The 21,983-nt window shown below is 50.5% G+C and overlaps 1 protein-coding gene across 3 annotated transcripts in view; it reads left to right on the forward strand.

The window, feature by feature from the left end:
• LOC126064689 (uncharacterized) overlaps positions 1 to 6,188 on the forward strand; it is a 302,693-nt gene extending 296,505 nt beyond the window's left edge. For all 3 annotated transcript variants that reach the window (XR_007514579.1, XM_049863883.1, XM_049863887.1), the window contains one exon: positions 6,063 to 6,188. Coding sequence is in view for 2 of the 3 variants with exons in the window: in XM_049863887.1 (XP_049719844.1) it covers positions 6,063 to 6,144 (82 nt within the window). In the remaining variant the exon portion in view is untranslated. The remainder of the gene's footprint in view (positions 1 to 6,062) is intronic.
• Positions 6,189 to 21,983: the final 15,795 nt, after the last annotated feature.

The raw sequence follows: 21,983 nt of genomic DNA on the forward strand, positions 1-21,983 counted from the left end.
GGGAGAAACACATTTGTGAGCACACATAGGGGTAGCGTAGCGAGTGGGCTGAGCCCTGATGCATCCAGCCAGATGAGCTCCTGCTGTTCCACTGTGCGCTTGATGTACCAAGAAGAGCCTGGACCCTGTCTGACTGGTGTGGCATCCCAAAAGCCAGAACAGGTACTTAACTCAAGGCCATGGAGTGGTACAGGCTGCACTGGGGGTTCCACAGAGATCTGGCTGCCAGGATGATCTCCCTGCTGGCTCTGAGGGCATTGGGCTTGGCTGGGCTACAGGTAGACTGAAGGACAAATAGGCAGAAGGATTGAAGGTCTCTTCCCAGGATAGGGGGCTAGGAGGACCCAAGACCTACACAGTTTCCCCAGGAGGCCTCCAGCCAAGTCTTTCTGGCACACTTCCACCTCCTCAACTCTGCCAAGGCGTGGGCTACGTTCTGTTGGAAGTGTACATATCAGTTGAACTTCACCTTCACTGTGCTGACCCTGTCAAGTTTCCTGAAAGGGGTATCTGGCCCTTGGTGAGCTCAGGCCTCACAGTGGGTACCCCCTAATTCACTCATCAGAACTTCCTCCCCAGCTCACCCTTTCTAGTCCTCACCATGAAATGAAGCCTGTGTAGGGTCTGGACGGTTAGGGTCGGGTTAGTGTAGAGCCTGGCAGGGCTCAGGGTTCTAACATTGTCCTTTTGCCTGATCCCCGCCCCTGCTGGCAGCTGTCCATCCACTTTTCTGCTGGAATCCAGTTTTGGGCTTGGTCTTTCACACAGTAGTAGCTGCCACCATACCCACCTTGTCACAGGGCAGCACAGAGTCCCTCTGTACCTGCCACTGCCTTTAGGGAAGTGCACCAGGCAAGATTGCATGGATGTGGGCTTGAGGAGTTCTATGGCCTTTGCTCTGAGCCTCTGTAGACTCAGATGCCACTGGGTGAGTTTTTTATGAGACATGTGTCACTGTGGCTCCAGCTATAACCACTGTGTCATGGACCTGCACAAATTCTGCTAGGTCTGGCCAGCGCTGCCCTCCTGGGCAAATATTGGCCTTTTCTGTCCTTGACAAGGTTGGGTGGGTATCCCTCAGCCCTGGGCTGTTCTCCAGAATTCCAAGTCTCCAAAGTCAATGCATAGGTCAGGATCTGCCCTTGGCTCAGGGGATGGGGTGGGGATGTGGGGCTGCAATGCAGTGGCCATCTGGATCACAGGCCCTGTTTGAAGCCCAGGTTAGGGTGGCCTGGTGGCCCTCTTCACTGTCACTGGGTACTCCTGGCCTCCACAGTGCTGTCCCAAAGAGGTCTGCCACCCCAAATCCTGGCTGTGTTGGCTATCACATGAGGGGTCCCTTGAAGGGCTTTTGGCTTTGGTCTGAGCCATGATGGAGGTAACCCCACAATGAGGGTATTCTGTACAGAATGTCCCCTTGCCCAGAGTGAGGGCCCAGGGTTCTTGGGGTCCCCAGGAGCCCCGGGGAAAGAGACATGGTGGGGGAGGAGTAATTGGGTAGAGGTGGCAAATGAGCATCCTCAGCTGAGACCCCCCTCCCCCAAGCTCCCAGGGCCACTCCCCTAGACCAGCATCACTGTCTACTGCTGCCCTGGCCAGGTGCTGGGTAGAGGAGATGGGACCTGGAAACAGGCCCCACCTCTAAGGGTAGAAGGGAGGAGGGATGGGTTCTTCACCTGTCTGCCTCTGGAGGTGTCTCAGCTGTTATTAGCTGGGAAGCCAGACACATTGGTAATAACCACCATAGTATCACGGCATCAGAGCTTCTTACCAAATCTTGGGCATCCAGCTTCTGTACCCCTGTCTGGCATGGTTTCCTGGTGCTTTCCACTTGAGGAAAGGAGGAGAAGACAGCAGAGGGGAGGAAGGAGGGGTAAGGGATGGGTTGTCCTAAGGCCAGTGAAGGAGTGCTTGGGGGCACTCTGGTAAGAGTCACTGGGGCTTGAAAGGGGGAAACCCAGAGCCTTGTGGTCTCCAGCACCCCTCTCTGCCCAGACAGTCCTCTCTGCCCCTTCTGGAGTGGTGGCCCTGGTGTGGAGCAAGCTTGTACAGGCCTTCCACCTGCTCTTCAGTGGCCTCTGGCCTGGGCTGTGGGGGGTGGTTCTATTGGAGGTCCAGGGCAGGGCAGAGTCTGGGGGGTACTGAAAGCTCTGAGCTCTCAGCGTGGGGCCTCAGAGGGGTGAGTGGGCAGGGGTCTGTTGGTACAGAGTGGGAGGTGGTAGGTGGGGTAGGGTTGTCTGAGGCCCTCTTAGCAAGGCCTCACTCTTCCCTGCACAAGAGCTCATGCTGGCCACCACCAGGAAGTAGGCAGCCTTATAGCCCCAAAGGCCCTGGGTCTGTTCCTGCCCTTGTTTGGGGGCCGGAGAGTCCATGAGTTCAGGCTAGGAGCCAGTGCAGACCAGTGAAAAGGTAGCCTGAGACTGCCCAGCTGAGGTAAGCAGTGTGTGGTTTCTCTGAACTGTTAGGGATGGTGCTGGGGAAGCTGGGGTCTGGGCACCTAGGTGTTTGGGTGCTGCTCAGCTTGGCTGAAGGTGGATGTCCAGAGCCTTCTTCTGCGTGGGTGCCTTCTAGATGGGCAGTGGGTGAAGTTCTTGCTGTTGACAGGCCTGTGGCTGTGCCTCCCAAGCTTTGTTAGGGAGACAGGATCACTCTGCCAACCTCCAGGACTTTTAGGAGGACAGCATGAGGTGACCAGGCCTAGCAACCAATGGGGTCGGCAGGAGCCAGATGATTTTGAGCAGGGGCCATGCCACCGTGGTAACTATTAGTACTCTACCACCAATAGTGACAGGGATTCAGACAATATTGCCTGGCCCTGCAGTGGCTGGAGGGCCATAGAGGGCCTCAGAGGGCTGGGCCAGGTACCCCTGGAAAGCTGAGCTGCCCATGGTATGGGAGAAGGATATCCCCAGGGAAACAGAGTGGGGGCTTGATGGAAGCCCCATGGGAAACCATGGAGGCACAATCATCAGGCTCATGGCTCAGAGTCCTTGGTCTCCAGGAATTGCCCCAGTAGCCTGAGCCAGCAGCTGGGACTCATAGCTTCCTCCCAAGCAGTCTGGGTGAGCCTACCCCAGGCCATTCACTGTTCATGACTCAGTCTCCCTGTGGTGAGGGAATGATGTTGGAGCCCCTATCGATCAGGCTGACAGAGGGTGAGGGGGTAATTGTACAGACACCTGACTCCAGCCCAGGGCCTCCCTCAGCCTTTGCCTAGTCCCAGGCCAGGCTCTGCACTGCCATCCTTGTGCCCATGTGGTCATTACTAGGGCCCCCACCCCAGCCATAACTATCCTCTCCCTCCAGGTGGCCAGCCTCTTATAGGGTTACACACCAACTGCGCTCCACAGCTCCAGGACTCTGGGAGACACTGGGGCTTGTGTAGAGCAGGTGGTTGCTACTGTGGGTGGTGCCACTGTAGTCACCATCGTCATAGTCATCTACCACAGCGCGACACTCAGTGACAAGAACTGGGGCTGGAGCCAGAGCAGGCTGGCTGCATCCACAGAAGCAGAGAGGGTCCAGAAGGCCAGCCTAACTCCATGGCCACAGGTGCAGGACTAGGTGGTGGGGTGGGGCAGCATGGGTAGAGAAGAGTAGATGCTCAAGCTGTCAGGGCTGCTGGATGTCCAAGGGTGAGGCAAACAGCAAGAGGGTGTGGGGGGACAGGAGACTGGGGACATCATGGACGGTGGCCTGACTGCTGGGCAACATCAGGGTGCTGGGGGGGCCTTCTGAGGGGTCATATGCTGGATGGCAGGAACTCCATCAGTCCTGTACTGCCTGCAGCACCCTGCGGTGGGCTGGGTGGATGGCAGGGAGAAGAAAAGAGGGTTGGATGTCAGGTGGCAGGGCCCTAGTACTTGGCTGGGATGAGGAGGCTGGGGGGATTGAATTGCATCCCCCCCAAAATATGTGCCAACTTTGTTAGACTATGTGAGGTTGTCCTTCATTTTGTGATTTTCCTATGTACTATAAATCATAATCTCTGCCTGTGGTTAAAGAGGATTAGGGTAGGGTATAACACCCTTGTTCAGGCCACATTCCTGATCCAACATACAAGGATTTTCCCTGGGGTGTGGCCTGCACCATCTTTTATCCCTCAAGAGATAAAAGGAAAGGAAGGCAAGCAGAGAGTTGAAGGACCTCATACCACCCAGAAAGTAGCACCAGGAGCAGAGCGCATCTTTGGACACGGGGTCCCTGCACCTGAGAAGCTCCTCAACCATGGGAAGATTGAGAACGAGGACCTTCCTCCAGAGCCCACAGAAAGAGAAAGCCTACCCTTGGAGCTGACACCCTGAATTTGGACTTTTAGCCTACTTCACTGTGAGAAAATAAATTTCTCTTTGTTAAAGCCATCCACTTGTGGTATTTCTGTTATGGCAGCACTAGATGACTAAGACAGGAGGGAAGGCATGCAGAGTGTGGGTTGGGCGTGTGTTAGAAGAACAGCATGAGGGCCTACCTGAGCTCAGGTCCCACCTGACTCCTCCTGTTCCTGGCCTAAAAGGCAAAGGAGGGATTCCTATGAGGCCTTCTCCTGGAGGGGCTGCTCTGGGACCCCCTTCCCTGGGGGTTGGCAGATTTCCAGCACAGTGTCCCTGATGATGACCTGGATGATATGGCTATGTGTGGAGTGCCCTGCACTACCCCTCTTCTAGGGAGATGGCCCTGGAGACCTCGAGGTAGGTGGTGGTCCACGACAGGCTATGGATCAGTTCCTGCCCAAAGGAACCCTGATTGACATGCTGCTCCAGCAAACTTCCGTGCAATGAATACCGGCCCAGCTGCAGCCTTCTTTCCTCTGTGAGACTCCAGAGGCTCCCAGGAAGAGCTGGCACTGGCTTCTCACCTTTCCTCCCTGGGACGCCTCTCCAAGGCTGGGCTCATCCAAGTTGTGGTGGGGGCTTGGCTGCAGTCATGCCCACTGGGGGACAGTGGGAAGAATGTTTCCTGAGGGATGTAGGGTAGGATTGCTAGTAAGGTTGTGGCCTCCTGTGTCTGTGCCTGTCTCTGTGGGGCACAGTTGTCTCTGGAGAGGGGGGATGTCTGCCCATGGGGAGGTTGACCACAGGTGAGGTGCCCGGTGCTGTCTCCTATCTTTTGTGAGTACCTGTGGCCAGACACATGCTGGGTCCAAGGCAGCTGAGGTCTGAGTGCAGGCTAGGGGACATGCATGGGATGGCTGGGAAGCCCCCAACTAAGAGACTAATGGATGCTATCCCTGGGTCCGGTGTTGACCCTGGCCATGGTGGGCTCGGAACTGAGGGGCAGATTTTTGCTGTTGAGTCCTTCGCTGTGGTAATTATCATTACACAGTGGGAGGGTCCTTGACAAAATGCCCTGTGTTCCTGAGCCCTTGCACTGCTCCAGGCTCCTTGGACTGCTCACCTGTCCCAGGTAACCAGTGCTGTGGAACCTGGATCTCTGATCAGTGGTCATCTCTGCAAGAGGGGTAGGCAGGCAACCTGGCCAAGTCCCTGCACTCCTAGCACCCAGGAAGGGTTTTGAGGTGATACTGTACCCTGCAAGGTAGGGAGCAGCCCAGCTCCTGGGGGATGTGGTCCTAGGGAACAGGTGTATGGGGGGGTGCTCGCACTTCCTTGCCTGAGGTGAGGTCTGTGCAAGAGTGCTGCCTGAGGGGGTATGTCTTCTGTAGGCCATTCAGATGCGGGATGGACCAGCTGACCAGTGGCTGGGGAGAGTCTCAGGAGGAGAGATGGCCATTTCCAGAAGGTTCTTTGTTTCTGAAGTGTGAGCATGGGCCTTGGTTGGTTCCTAGGGGAGGTTAAATGAGGGGTGTGGTTCATAGAAGGCCATGCTGGTCCAGGGACCCTGCATAACTTGTCCCCCGAAAATGACCCCAGGATAAGGGCCATGCCAGGCCCTGGCTGTTTGGACCTGGTTGTACAATCTCCTGCCCGCACTGTCACCTCTCTGGGTCACCCCACTGGAGGAGCCACCTCATGGACCATGGTTGGTAGGCGGGGGCTTCTTAGTGCCCAAGGGCCCGCTGGACACCCCAGCCCTCAATGGCACCTACCTGGATCTTCTTCTAGAGACACCCGCCCAAACATTTCACTGGGAGAAAGGATTCTAAAAGCAAACCACTCAGCCCTACCAACCGTCCTCATAGGCTGAAAGATTCAAGGTTCACCCCAGCCTGCTGCTCAACTGGACATGGGTGCAAGGTGATGTGGGGTACTGGGTGTGATGGGGGACAGGGTGGCATAGAGGGCAGGGAAATATCACCAAGGGGCCCAGTGACTGCAAGGCTGGGGCAGTGCCAGTGCACCAGGGGCAGCCCAACCTTCCTGCTGCCTCTCCAAAATGGCGGGCATTGCAGAGTGGTGTGTCTGAGATGCTCAGCTGTGGTCCTGATATTTGACCAGTCCTGAGGGAGGAGGGGGGACTTTTGTGGGCTGTTCCTGGGAAGGCAGCAGACAATGGCCAGGGGGCAGGTGTCAGCAGGAGTGTACCCACTATGAGCTCAGGCTGAGATGGGGATTGGTTTGGGCTCATCTGTTTCATGACCCATAGGGACTCCCCTGGCGGGGTCTCTGGCGACCTTCCAGGGGCTTGGGAGTCCAGGTAGCCATGTCACCACCATGGCACTATACCTGCTGGTTTGGGTCATGGGCCACATGGCTGTGGTACCCCCCTGAATTCATGGTAGTATGTTCCCACAAGTTGGTGGCTTCAACAAAAAGTTTGTTTTCTCACAGTTTAGGAGGCTAGAAGTCAGAATTCAGAGCTCTAGCTCTAGAGGAAGGCTTTCTCTCACTGTCTGCTCCGGAGGAAGGTCCTTGTCTCTTTTAGGCTTCTTTTCCTAGGTTCCTTGGAAGATCATGTGCTTGTATCATGTACGTGTTTGCTTGCTTAATCTGCTCTCTTATATGTCAAAAGAAATTGACTCAAAACACAGGCGACACTAATACTGCCTCATTAATATAACAAAGGAAACCCTTGTCCAAATGGGATTACAGCACAGGTATAGAGGTTAGAATTTACAACACATATTTTTGAGGAACACAATTCAATCCATAACACCTTTCAAAATCCTGGTCAGGCCTGCAGTGCCTAGTGAGAGGGGCTGGGGCTTAGGCATGGGTTTTTGCAAGGCATTGTGAGGCTGTGGCCATCACAGCCACAACTACTACAGAAATACCACAGTGGTACATATCTGCCCCCAATCCCGCTCTGGCAGGATGGTAGGAAGGCAGACCCAGAGGTAGAGACCTGAGCTCTGGGCTGGGCTTCACACCCCAGGGGTTTCTTGTTAAAACATTTGAGGGGCCTCTCAGGGTGGTATGGCTATACCAGCCTGTCCTGAGTCTCCCCCAGAGCTAGCTGTCCATCTTGGAAATCAGCCCCCCAACCACCGCCACTCCAGCAGCAGCCAGGGTGGTTGACTGCCCATCCCCACTGTGCATGGGTTATTTGGGGGCCTTTATTTCCTCAAGACCTGCCCCAGGAAGGCCAGAGAAGTGAGCAGAAGCCAAAATAGGAGGTAAGGGGCTCTCCAGCCCAGGGGAGGGGGACACCTAGGAGTATGAATCAGAAGTTTGCCCCTTTTTATGTGAGAGCGCAGGATGTACCTTAGGGGCAGAGAACTGGGTCCTAGGAGTTTCTCCCAGTAGTGGCTGCAGGTTAGCAGCTGCCCTAGGCCCTGCCTCCCACTTCTTCCCAGGCTGTCCTTGATGCTGATGGCCCAAGAAGGGTGCCTTGCTCCACTTCTGACTTGTGCCTTGCTGCCTAGATCAGGGACTCTTTTCTGTTTTGCTGGCTTCTCCCTCATTGACTCAGGGGTGATTAGCACCCAGAGACTCTGCTTCACACAGGGGCAGGTGGGTGGGATAGAAGTCACAGCTCAGGACCTAGAATTGTTCCAGCACTGCCAAAGGATGAGTTTTGAAAAAATACACTTACATTTGTTCACTACAAATCCCATTGTAAGTGCAGTAACTGTGCCTGGTGAAAATTTTAAAGTATAAGGAAGAGTGAAAATGACTGGGCATGTCTGCTGCCTCTCTCCCCCCATACCTACCAGGCTTGGCTCATCCTTTTGATCATAGGCACGAGCTTGTCCTGAGAACTCCTTGGTGTTCTCTTTGTACCCACTCAGAGGGATCAAAATACTCTGGTGAATACCTGCCTCAGTTCCACCTCCCTTGTGCAAAGCTGGTGTTATGGACTGAATTGCATACCCCAAATATGTGTGTCCACTTGGCTAGGCCATGCTGCCCAGTATTGTGTGATCGTCCACCATTTTGTCATCTGATGTGATTTTCCCATATGTTGTAAATCCTATGACCATGATGTTAATGAGGCTGGATAAGAGGCAGTTATGTTAGTGAGGCAGGACTCAATCTACAAGATTAGATTGTATCTTGAGTCGATGTCTTTTGAGTTATAAAAGAAAGAAGCAAGCAGAGAGACAGGGAGACCTTATACCACCAGGTAGTGCCAGGAAAAGATCACGTTCTTTGGATCTGAGGTACCTGTGTTGAGAAGCTCCTAGACTACAGAAAAATTGATGACAAGGTCCTTCTTCCAGAGCCCTCAGAGAGGGGAAGCCTTTGCCTTGAGGTGGCACCCCGAATTCAGACTTCTAGCCTACTAGACCGTGAGATAATGAGCTTCTGTTTGTTAAAGCCACCCACTTGTGGCATTCCTGTTACAGCAGCACTAGATACATAAGACAGCTGGTCAGCAGGCCTCCAACTGCCTCCGATGCCCCAGGAGCTGGGTTTCCTTTTCTGTTGTCATCAGTGGGATATCCTTGTCCCATTGTCTCTGAACTCTGCTGTCAGTGGTTGGGTGGCAGAGCAGATGCCATGTGCCCTGTGAGAGTTGATAGGCACTGCTGGCTGCACTCTGGGGTACTACACCATGAACTTTGGGTGAAGCTTTTGGAAGGATGCTGTGTCACTGTGTTATTCACAGTAACCCCAACTGCAACATTGTCACAGTGACTCGTGCCCCTCCACAATCCTCCTGCCCAAGAGAGCCCTGTCCACCTTCTGCAGAGGAGATCTGGAGAGTTCCAGAGGTTTTGGTATGGAGCTCAGGTGAAGAGGGATGACTCTGACCAGTCCTCTGGGGGCCAAGAGACAGCTGTTCTCCAAGGCTGCTGTATGTGGCTGAGGTGAGTGCTGGGGGCTCCACTGTGGCTGACGAGGGGCACCATGGTGGACAAAAAGCTGCGTGGGCTCCTGAGTGTGTGAGGTGGTTTCTCTGCAGAGCCAGTACAGCCTTTGGTGCTCCTGCTCCAGGAGGGCTCTGGGGTCTAGAGCTGTTTTTGTCTGGTCCTCTGTGTCCCTCTTGGTTGAGAGGACTATGAGCCTTTAGGGTATTACAACCCTCTTGAGGTTGGGTCTGCTCAAAGCTGCAGGTCTGGGATCAATCCTGGGATGTTCTTCACTCCCTGAGTGCCCAGGGCCTAGGGATGGGACAGTGGCCCCTCTGGAACCCTTTGTCTGCTGGACACAGAACAGGGGCCAGACTGTGTGGCTCCCAAGGGACCAGGCTAGTTTGGAATGGGGGAGGGTTTGGGAGGAACCTCCTGTTGGGTGGGGAAGGATGAGAAGCATGGAATGGACCCCAAGTGTGCCCGGTCTCCTAGGAGATGACTTCTGTGCATGCAGGGGACACATGCCAGGAGAGAGGCTACCGGAGGCTGGTGCGGAGCCAAGGCTTCAGAGTTGCTCTCTGTGAATGTTGCACACATAGGCCAGGTGTGGAGATGGGGGCTGTCCCCGGTGTCACTGGTCAGGATAGTGTGGAGGTAGGGAGGCTACTTCCAGGATCTGCTTTGGAGGGCGGCTCTGGAGCAAAGCCCTGCATCCAGACTGAAGATAAACTGGCACTAGGGGCTCCCTCAGCAGGAAGGTATCTGTGGTACCTAGGGAGAGACATGAGGACCAGAGCACATCTGCAGTTTCTCTCGAAAAACTTTTTAATCTCTTGTAGCAGAGGCACAGGTGTACTATAAAATATTTTGAAGATTAAAAAGGAAAAGTAAAAATCAAGTAATTTTCAAAATTACCTTTCCCGGTTTGGTCTGTTCTGTTTACACTCCTGTCATCACATGGTGTGGGGTCCTTCTGAACCCTTTTATCAAACAGGGTTCTGCTCGGAGCTCTGCTCCCACCTCAGATCCTTTGTAAACTGGGAACCCTTGCAGGGCATTCCCGCTAATGGCTGCATCATGACTTCTTTAGGCAATAGCCTGCTTCCAACTTTTTTATAATCACAAATAATTCTCTGAAGAATGCCTGTTCATAAAATGGTTTCTGTCTTTTCCTAATATTTCTAGCCCTCTGTGTTTCTTTAGCAAATTGTCTTTTATATCCTTTTTCTATTTTTTTAAAAGAGTATTGCTATTTTTCTTATTCGCTTCTAAGAGTTCTTTGCACAAGAATGGTATGAAACCTTTACATATTTGTCAATTTTTTTTTTTTTTTTTTTAGTTTATTTTTTGCTTTTACATTTTGATGTAAAGAACCTCTAAATGTGCCACGTAGTTTCATGATTTGGGTTTTGGAGTGAAGCTTTGTCTGACTTTTGGTGGCTTTTCTGTCTCTTTGGAGCCTCTGTCTCCTCTCTGGAGGGCTGGTTCTGTGTCAGTGTTCTTCCTTATGGCACTGGTACTCCTGCTGGGAGTTCTATTTGTTGGAGTTCATCTTCCCATTTCTATGGAGCTGACCATGAGGTTATCATTTCCTTAAATATTGGTGTGAACTATAAATAGTTCCTAATTTCTGGTTTAATTCTTGTTCAATAAGCTGGATAGAATTTGGCTTTTAGAATTTCACTTATGACTTTTGGTTCTTTATTCATATTTAGGAGCCCTGGTGGCGAAGTGGTTAAGAGCTCAGATGCTAACCAAAGGGTTGGCAATATGAATCTATCAGCTGCTCCTGGACATGTAACAAAGAGCCGTGGTGAAGAGAGCGGGACCTCTCTGTGAGGACGCTGCCATGAGAAGTGGACACACTGCTGGTGACAACTATGGCATCTTTCTCTGAAGAAGCCTCACAGGGGAGAAGAGAAAGAGGCAAAGACAGACAGAGAGAGAGACAGAGAAAGAGGCAGAGAGACATAAAAAATGACAGAGACATGAAGAGAGGTGAGATAGAGAGACAGAGACAGAGAGACATAGAAACACACAGAGAGACAGAGATAGACAGAGAACAAGAGAGACAGAGAGACAGACACAGTTAGAAAGAGATGGAGAGAGACAGAGACAGAGAGGTGGAGATAGAGTCAGAGAGATAGACATAGAGACAGAGACAGAGAAATAGAGACAGAAGGAGACACAGAGAGACAGAGAGAAACATACAAATAGAAAGAGGTAGAGACAGAGAAAGAGACAGAGAGAAAGAGAGAGAATCAGACAGAGAGAGAAAGACAGAGACATAGAATGAGTGAGAGACAGATACAGAGAGACAGAAATATAGAGAAAGAAAGAGATGTCCCCTCCAGTTCAAGGACCTGGTTCTTTGTCCTGCTCCTTGGTTCACCCTGAGGCACAGGGGCTGGTAGGAGTTTCCTATCTGGGCTTTGCTCACTTAGTCATGGGCATCTCTGGGATGTGGCTTGTGCACAGGCTGCATGAGGAGCTGTGTGGGAGCAGACATTTCAGACAGATCAGACAAGGATGATCTGGGTGGGGGAATGTGGTAGCCATAACTTAGGGAGAACAGGTCCCATAAAAGGTGTGCTCATTGCAGGACAAACAGCACCTCAGGCACCTGTGTGCGGTATCTCATTTAGCCCTCACTACAAGTCCAAGGGGGGAGCATTGGTGTTATTACTATTGTTATTATTATTGTTGCAGTTATTGTCATATTGCCCCACACAGTGGGAGAAGCCATGGCATTTACACTTAGAGGACAAGCTAGGTGATACTAGGGCTCTTTCCAGGAGAGGAGAGAGGGGAGCTGGCTCTGGGTGGGCATGGAGTAGGCTTTCATCAGCTCCCTGCACACAGACAGTGGATGGAGGCTTATGGAGCCCAGGACAGTGATCATGATTGGTCAGGCTTAGAGTGTGAACAATGAAGCTCCCAGGCCTGCCTAGCTGACCCACGAGTTCTAGGTACTAGACACTATGTCCTGATTTCTGTGACCAGAGTAAAAACCCTTGTCTGTGACTGCCTCCTCTGGGACTAAAGGCCAGCTGTCCATCAGGCTGCCCTTTGGGAAGACCAGGGGGTCTTCAGAGAGCAGAATTCTTCTTGTCTCCTCCATGTCACCTCTGGAGCAGCCAGGGGAGGACTAGGAGGAGACACTGGGCCCAAGGAACACTCACTTCTGGTCTTGTGGGACTTCCAGTTGCCTGAGCAGTTTTGGCTACGCACAGTGGTCATCCCCAGGTTATCCTGGCAGCTCCAGCACGTGTTCAACCAGGCATCTCCAGCACATGCCAAGTCAGGCAGCCCCCAGCACAAGCCCAGCTGAGCAGCCCTCAGGAGACCTGGCCAGTGACAGCGACTACAGTGCTGGCTCTTAGTACAAGTGGCCCCTGTCGCAGTGACAGGGCTGGCTTCTGTGATGATTAATGAGCAGTGAGCACAGTCATTTATTCCTGCAGGGCCCAGGCCACCGCTAGGTGCCAGTAAAGCTCCTTCATTCTTAAGGAATAGTTTCCAGGTCTGTCTTAGTCTCCTGGGGCTGTCATAAATAAATACCACAAAGTGGGTGGGTTCAAAGAATAGAAATTTATTATCTCACAGTTCTGGATGCTAGAAGTCTAAATCACAGTGTCAACTGTATTGATTCCCTCTGGGAGCTTTCAGGGAGGAGCTACTCCATGCCTCTTTCCTAGTTTCCAGTTGCTGTCAGCATTCCTTGGTGTTCCTTTCCTGCTGATAGATGTGTCTGTCTTCCTCTGTGTGTTTCTGCCCTTTTATAAGGCACCACTCAGAAGGTATTAAGACTAGGACACATACTACGCCAGTATGAGTTATAACATCTGCAGTGAAAACTGTTTCCCCAAAGAAGGTCACGTTCATTAGTGCAGGGGTTAGGACTTCAGTGTACCTCTTTTGGGGGCACAGTTCATTGTATAACAGGGGGTTAAATAAGAGGATAATTGAGAAGCCTCTTCTGGAACATTTCTCCTCCACCTTCTCGTATGAATCGCAGCCTTTGGCCAACCTCTATGCTTCCCAGCTACCCCCACTCACCCCTGGCATTGTCACGTCCCCGGGCCAGGGATGATTGGGTTAGCGTTCCTGGAATTTTCATCTGTGTTCTTTAAAATCCCTATGGGGCGAGTTCCCGGAGGGTATGCTCTGGGAACCCCTTCCCTGGGGGTTGGCCGATTTCCAGCACAGTGTCCCTGATGATGACCTTGCTGAGATGCCACTGTGTGGAGAACACTGCACTACCCCCACCGAGTTGGGGTTGGGGCTCTGCTGCAGACATGCCCCCGGGGATCAGTGGGAACAGTGCTTCCTCAGGGGTGTAGGATAGGGTTGCTAGCAAGGCTGTGGCCTCCCTGTGTCATCATGTGCCTCTGTGGGCACAGTGGTCCTTGGTGGGGCTTGTCTGCCCATGGGGAGGTTGACCACAGGTGAGGTGCCCAGTCCTGTTTCCTGTCTTGCATACTTCCTGCAGCCAAATATATGCTGGGATTCAGGGTGGCTGGGGTCCCAGTGAAGGTCAAGATACACGAGTGGGATGGCTTTGAAGCCCCCAGCTAAAGGGCAGATGGATGCTGTCCCTGGGTCAGGTGCTGACCCTGGCCATGGTGGTCTGGGAGCTGAGTGGCAGGTTTTGGCTGCTGGGTCTGTCAGTGTGGTAGTTATAGACACACACTGGGAGGGTCCTTGACAAAAAGCCTTGTGTTTGTGGGTTCTTGCCCTGCTCCGGGCTGTTTGGAGGGCTCACCTGGCCCAGACAACCAGTGTCCCCGGTCCCAGATCTCTGCTAAGTGGTCTTCTCTGCACACAGGGCAGGCAGGCAGCCTTGCCCACTCTCTGCACTCCTATCCCCTGGGACTGTGTCTTAGGTGATGCTGTACTCTGCAGGTTATGGAGGAGCCCAGCCCCTGGGAGTTGTGGTCGTGGGGTGAAGGCGCATAAGGGGGTGCCTGCACTTCCTTCCCTTGGGTGGCTTCTGTGCAGGAAGGCTGCCAGAGGGGGCCTGTTCTCTGTGGGTGGTTCTCACGCAGGATGTACAAGGGCCAGGAGGAGACTCAGGAGGAGAGAAGGCCATTACCAGATGCTTCTTTTTTTCTGAAGTGTGCTCGTAGGGGAAGTGGAGTGAGTTCCTTGGTCCTTGTTTGGCTCCTAGGGGAGGTTGAGTGAGGGGCATGGCTCACAGAAGGTCGGGCTGGTCCAGGGGACTAGTGTGACTTGTCCCCTGGAAAGGGGCCACACCAGGCCCTGGTTGTTTAGACTTGGTTGTCCAGTGTCCTGTCACCTTTCCTCAACACCTCTCTGGTTAGGTCCCTAGAGGCGCCACCTTGTTTATCAGGCCAATGTGCAGGGGCTGTTTAGTATCCAGGTGCCCACTGGACACCTGAGCTCTCATTGGCTCCTACCTGGGGCATCTCCTAGAGTCAGCCACCCCAGCCTTTCCACTAGGAGAAAGGATTCTAAACCAAAACCACTCAGCCCCACCCACAATTCTCATAGGCTATAAGAGTCAATTCTCACCCCAACCTGCTGCCTGACTGCCCATGGGGTGCTGGGAGGTGTGTGCTGCTGGGTGTCATGGCGGGCAGCGTGGCATGGTGGGCAAAGTATGACCAAGAGGCCCTTGACTCCAGGGCTGCAACAGTACCAGGTCACCAGGGGTAGGCCAACTCTTTTGTTGGCTCTGTCCAAAATGGGGGGTATCACAAAGTGGTGTGTGTGAAATGCCCAGCTGTGGCCCCAGTATGTTGACTAACCATGAGGGAGGAGGGGTACTTTTTTTTTTAATTGTGCTTCAGTGAAAGTTTACAAATCCAATTGGACCCTCATACAAAAATTTATGAACACCTTGCTATATACTCCTAATTACTCTCCCCCTAATGAGACTGCACGCTCCTTCCCTCCAATCTCTTTTTTCATGTCCATTTGGCCAGCTTCTGACCCCTGCTACCCTTTCATTACCCCCTCACACAGGAGATGCCAACACAGTCCCATGTATCTACTTGATCCAAGAAGTTCATTCTTCACCAGTAATAGTCCAGCTCAATCCCTGTCTGAAGAATTGGTTTTGGGAATGGTTCCTGTCTTGGGCTAACAGAAGGTCTAGGGACCATGACCTCCAGGGTCATTCTAGTCTCAGTCGTACCATTAAGTTTGGTCTTTTTATGAGAATATGGGGTCTGCATCCTACTCCTACTCCCTCAGGGGTTCTCTGTTGTGTTTCTGTCAGGGCAGTCATCAGTTGTAGCTGGGCACCATCTAGTTCTTCTGGTCTCAGGCTAATTTAGTCTCTGCTTTATGTGGCCCTTTCTGCCTCTTCTGCTCATAATTACGTTGTGTCTTTTGTGTTCTTCATTCTCCTTTGCTCCAGGTGGGTTGAGACCAATTGATGCAACTTAGATGGCCCTTTGCTAACATTTAAGACCCCAGACACCAATCTCCAAAGTGGGATAAAGAATGTTTTCTTAATAGATTTTGTTATGCCAACTGACTTAGATATCAGGAGGGGTGATTTTGTGGGCTGTCCACTGGAAGCCAGCAGACAATGGCCAATGCAGGGGGTTTGGGGTTGGGGGGTGTCAGGGGAAGTGTACCTGCAAAGAGTGAGATTAGGCTGAGCTGGGGTTGGCTTTGGCCTGTCTGTTTCATGACTTATGGACTTCTCTGGCTGGGTCTCTGTCTTGATCCTCCAGAGGCTTGGAATCAGGGGAGTCATGTTACAACCATAGCACTATACTTGCTGGTTTGGATCATGGACCACATGGCTGTGATACCCCTGAATCCATGGTGGTGTGTTCCTGTTTGTCTTAGTTATCTAGTGCTACTATAGCGGAAATACCACAAGTGGATGATTTTAACAATCAGAAAATTGTTTTCTCACAATTTAGGAGGCTAGAATTCCAAATTTAGAGAGATGGATCTAGAGGAAGCCGTTTTCTCTCTCTGTCTGCTCTGAGCAAAGGTCCTTGTCTCTTTTCAGCTTCTATTCCCAGGTTCCCTGGAAGACCATGTACTTGTTTGCTAGCTTAATCTGGTCTTTTATATCTGAAAAGAGATTGACTCAAGTTACACCCAACACTAATACTCCCTCAACAGTGTAACAAAGAAAGTCCATTTCCAAAAGGGATTATAGCTACAGGTATATGGGTTAGGATTTATAACACATTTTCAAGGGACACAATTCAACCTATAACACCTTTTGAAATCCTGGTCAGGTATGCAGTACCTGTTGAGAGGGGTTGGGGCTTAGGAATGGCTTTTTGTAAGGCATTGTGAGGCCGTGGCTGTAACAATTACCATATCTATCACAATTATACCACAGTAAAAAAAAAAATTTTTTTTTTCTCTTTGATGCATGCCTGCCCCCAATCCCCCTCTGGCATGATGGCAAGAAGGCAGCCCCAGTGGTAGAGACCTGAGCTTGGGGCTTGGCTTCACGCCTGAGGGGTTGCTTGCTGAAACATCTGAGGGGCCTCTCAGGGTGTTATGGCTATGCCAGCCTGGCCTGTGACTCCCCCTGAACTGGTGGGTGACTGTCCATCATGGAAATCATCCCCCCTCCTGAACACTGCAGTGGCATCCAGGGTGGGTGAGTACCCATCCCCACTGTGCACGGGTTACTTGGGGACCTTTATATCTTGGGGCCAGCAGTACCTGCCCTAGGAAGGCTGGAGGAAGAAGCAGACACCAAAGTGGGAGATCAGGGTTCCCCAGCACAGGGGAATAGAACACCTAGGACTATGAATCGGAAGTTTGCTCCTTATTCTGTGAGAGCACAGGGTGTGCCTTAGGTGCAGAGATCTGGGTCCTAGGAGCTCCTCACAGCTGTGACTGTGGGTCAGCAGCTGGCCCAGGCCCTGCCCCCTATGTCCTCCCAGGTTTGCCTTGATGTTGATGGCTGGAGAGGGGCTCCTGCCTCCACTTTTACTTGTGCCTTGCTGTTACTTTTTAGAGGACTCTTTGCCCTTTTGCTGGCTTCTCCCTCAGGGAGACCAGGGTGGATGTCACCTAGAGACCCTGCGCTCCACAGAGGAGTAGGTGGGAAGGACAGAAGTCACATCTCAGGACCTGGAGCAATTCCAACACTACTAAAGGGTAAGTTTTGAAAAAATACCCTTACATTCTTTCACTACAAAACCATATTATAAATGCAGTATCTACACCTGGTAAAAATTTTGAAATATAAGGAAGAGTGTAGATAGACTAGGCATGTCCCCTCTGCCTCTCCCACCACACCTGCCAGGCTGGGCTCAGTCCTGTGATCACAGTCAAGAACCCGCCTTAAGGCCCTCTTGGTGTTCTCTGTGCACGCACTCCGAAGGATCAAAATACCCTTGAGGGTTCCACCTCCCTTTTGCAGAGCTGGTGTTATGGATTGAATTGTGTCCCCCCACAATGTGTGTCTACTTGGCTAGGCCATACTTCCCAGTATTGTGTGATTGTTCTCCATTTTGTCATCTGATGTGATTTTTCTATATGTTGGTCAACGAGGCAGGATTAGAGACAGTTATGTTAATAAGGCAGGACTCAATCTACAAGATTAGGTTACATCTTGAGTCAATGCCTTTTGAGATATAAAAAAGAAAAGCAAGCAGAGAGACGGGGGACCTCATGTTACCCAGAAAGTAATGCCAGCAGTATAGTTTGTCCTTTGGACCCAAGTTCTCTGCACTGAAAATCTCCTAGAAGAGAGGAAGATTGGTGACAAGAACCTTCCTCCAGAGCCCACAGAGGAAAAAAAAAAAAACCTTCGCCTGGACCTGGAGCCCTGAGTTGAGACTTCTAACCTACTAGTCTGTGAGCGAATAAGCTTCTGTTTGTTAAAGCCACCCCCTTGTGGCATTTCTGTGGCAGCAACACTAGAGCAGTAAGACAGCTGGTCGGGAGGCCTCCAACTGCCCCTGCTGCCCCAGGAGCTGAGTCTCCTTTTCTGTTGTCATCAGTGGGACATCCTTCTCCTATTATCTCTGAACTCTGGTGTCCATAGGTGCATGGTAGGTCACATGCTGTGTGCCCTGTGGGAGCTCATTGTCACCACAACACTGGACCCCAGGGTGCTGCTTCTTGACCTTTGGGCAGGACTTTTGAGCAGGGGCTGTGTTACTGTGGTAGTAGCAGTAAACCCCATTGCAGTACTGTTACGGTGACACATGCCCTGAGTGCCTGGGTCCTGGGGATGGGGCAGTGGAGCCCATGGAACCCTCTGTCTGCTGAATACAGGGCTGTGTCCAGACCCTGTGACTTGCCTGGGACCACGCTGGACTCAGATGCTGGAGGGTTTGGGAAGCACCTCCTGTTCAGGAGGGAAGGAAGAGAAGTATGGAATGAGCCCCAATTTTGCCCAGTCTTCTAGGGTTTAGGAGATGACCTTTGTGCATGCAGGGGACACACAAAAGGAGAATGACCACCGGAGGCTCGTGCAGAGCCAGGGCTTCAGAGTTGGTCTTTGTGAATCTTGCACACATGGGCCAGGTACGGAGATGGGGGTGGACCCTGTTGCCACTGGTCTGGAGAGTGTGGAGTGGGGAGGCTATTTGGAGGATCTCCTTTGGAGGGTGGCTGTGGAGCAAATCCCTGCATCCAGACGGACCATGATCTGGAACTAGAGACTCCCTCAACAGGAAGGTGTCTGTGGGGTCCAAAGAGAGTGTTGAGGCCCAGAGCACACATGCGATTTCTCTGGGAAAACTTTCTAATCTATTGTAGCAGAGGCGCAGGCATCCCGTAAAATATTTTGAAGCATAAATGCAAAATGGAAATAAAAATAAATTAGTTTTGAAATTAACTGTCTTAGTCTGGGTTCTCTTGAGAAGCAAAATCCAGGAAAGCATTGTTGTTGTTATGTGCTGTCGAGTCGGCTCCGACTCATAGCAACCCTACGCACAACAGAATGAAACACGGCCCGGTACTGCGCCATCCCCACAATCGTTGCTATGCTTGAGCCCATTGTTGCAGCCACTGCGTCAATCCACCTCGTTGAGGGTCTTCCTCTTTTTCGCTGACCCTGTACTCTGCCAAGCATGATGTCCTTCTCCAGAGACTGATCCCTCCTGACAACATGTTCAATGTATGTAAGACCCAGTCTCGCCATCCTTGCCTCTAAGGAGCATTCTGGCCACACTTCTTCCAAGACGGATTTGTTCATTCTCTTGGCAGTCCATGGTATATTCAATATTCTTTGCCAACACCACAATTCAAAGGTGTCAAGTCTTCTTCAGTCTTCTTTATTCATTGTCCAGTTTTCATATGCATATGATGGGATTGAAAATACCATGGCTTGGGTCAGGCGCACGTTAGTCCTCAAGGTGACATCTTTGTTCTTCAACACTTTGAAGAGGTCCTTTGCAGCAGATTTGCCCAATGCAATGTGTCTTTCGATTTCTTGACTGCTGCTTCCATGGCTGTTGATTGTGGATCCAAGTAAAATGAAGTCCTTGACAACTTCAATCTTTTCTCCATTTATCATGATGTTGCTCATTGGTCCAGCTGTGAGGATTTTTGTTTTCTTTATGTTGAGGTGTAATCCATACTGAAGGCTATGGTCCTTGATCTTCATTAGTAAGTGTTTCAAGTCCTCTTCACTTTCAGCCAGCAAGGATGTGTCATCTGCATGACACAGGTTGTTAATGAATCTTCCTCCAATCCTGATGCCCCGTTCTTCTTCATATAGTCCAGCTTCTTGTATTATCTGTTCAGCATACAGATTAAATAGGTAAGGTGAAAGAATACAACCCTGATGCACACCTTTCCTGACCTTAAACCAATCAGTATCCCCTTGTTCTGTCCAAACAACTGCCTCTTGATCTATGAAGAGGTTCCTCATGAGCACAACTAAGTGTTCTGGAATTCCCATTCTTCACAGTGTTATCCATACTTTGTTATGATCCACACAGTCAAATGCCTTTGCGTAGTCAATAAAACACAGGTAAACATCCTTCTGGTATTCTATGCTTTCAGCCAGGATCCATCTGACATCAGCAATGATATCCCTGGTTCCACGTCCTCTTCTGAAACTGGCCTGAATTTGGTTCCCTGTCGATATACTGCTGCAGCCGTTTTTGAATGATCTTCAGCAAAATTTTGCTTACGTGTGATATTAATGATGTTGTTCTATAATTTCCACATTCGGTTGGATCACCTTTCTTGGGACTGGGCATAAATATGGATCTCTTCCAGTCAGTTGGCCAGGAAGCTGTCTTCCATATTTCTTGGCATAGACGAGTGAGCACCTCCAGCGGTGCATCTGTTTGTTGAAACATCTCAATTGATATTCCATCAGTTCCTGGAGCCTTGTTTCTTGCCAATGCCTTCAGAGCTTCTTGGACTTCTTCCTTCAGTACCATTGGTTCCTGATCATATGCCATCTCTTGAAATGGTTGAATATCGACTAATTCTTTTTGGTTTAACAACTCTGTGTATTTCTTCCATTTTCTTTTGATGCTTCCTGCGTCGTTTAATATTTTCCCCATGGAATCCTTCACTATTGCAACTCGAGGCTTGAATTTTTTCTTAAGTTCTTTCAGCTTGAGAAACACTGAGCGTGTTCTTCCCTTTTGGTTTTCCATCTCCAGCTCTTTGCACTTGTCATTATAATACTTTACTTTGTCTTCTCAAAAGGTCCTTGGAAATCTTCTGTTAAGTTCTTTTACTTCATCAATTCTTCCTTTTGCTTTAGCTGCTCAATGCTCAAGGGCAAGTTTCAGAGTCTCCTTTGACACCCATCTTGGTCTTTTCTTTCTTTCCTGTCTTTTCAGTGACCTCTTGCTTTCTTCATGGATGATGTCCTTGATGTCATTCCACAACTCGTCTGGTCTTTGGTCACTAGTGTTCAATGCATCAAATCTATTCTTGAGATGGTCTCTAAATTCAGGAGGGATATAATCAAGGTCATATTTTGGCTCTCGTGGACTTGCTCTGATTTTCTTCAGTTTCAGCCTGAACTTGCATATGAGCAATTGATGGTCTGTTCCACAGTCGGTCCCTGTCCCTGTTCTGACTAGTGAGCTTTTCCATCATCTCTTTCCACAGATGTAGTCAATTTGATTTCTGTGTGTTCCATCTGGCGAGGTCCATGTGTATAGTTGCCGTTTATGTTGGTGAAAGAAGGTATTTGCAATGAAGAAGTTGTTGGTTTTGCAAAATTCTATCATTCAATCTCCGGCATTATTTCTGTCACCGAGGCCATATTTTCCAAGTACTGATTTTCTTCTTTGTTTCCAGCTTTCACATCCCAATCACTAGTAATTATCAATGCATCTTGATTGCATGTTCAATCAATTTCAGACTGATACAGCTGATAAAAATCTTCTATTTCTTCATCTTTGGCCCTAGTTGTTGGTGCGTAAATTTGAATATTAGTCGTATTAACTGGTCTTCCTAGTAGGCATGCAGATATTATCCTATCACTGACAGCATTGTACTTCAGGATAGATCTTAAAACATTCTTTTTGACAATGAATGCAACACCATTCCTCTTCGAGCTGTCATTCCCAGCATAGCAGACTATATGATTCAAAATGGCCCATACCAGTCCATTTCAGCTCACTAATGCCTAGGACATCGATGTTTACATGCTCCATTTCATTTTTGACGATTTCCAATTTTCCTAGATTCATACTTCATACATTCCAGATTCCAATGATTAATGGATATTTGCAGCTGTTTCTTCTCATTTTGAGTCATGCCACATCAGCAAATGAAGGTCCTGAAAGCTTTACTCCATCCACATCATTAAGGTCGACTGTACTTTGAGGAGGCAGCTCTTCTCCAGTCATCTTTTGAGTGCCTTCCAACCTGGGGGACTCATCTTCTAGCACTATATCAGGCAATTTTT

This window comes from Elephas maximus, chromosome 21 (genome assembly GCF_024166365.1).
Source record: "Elephas maximus indicus isolate mEleMax1 chromosome 21, mEleMax1 primary haplotype, whole genome shotgun sequence".
Classification (NCBI taxonomy): domain Eukaryota; kingdom Metazoa; phylum Chordata; class Mammalia; order Proboscidea; family Elephantidae; genus Elephas; species Elephas maximus.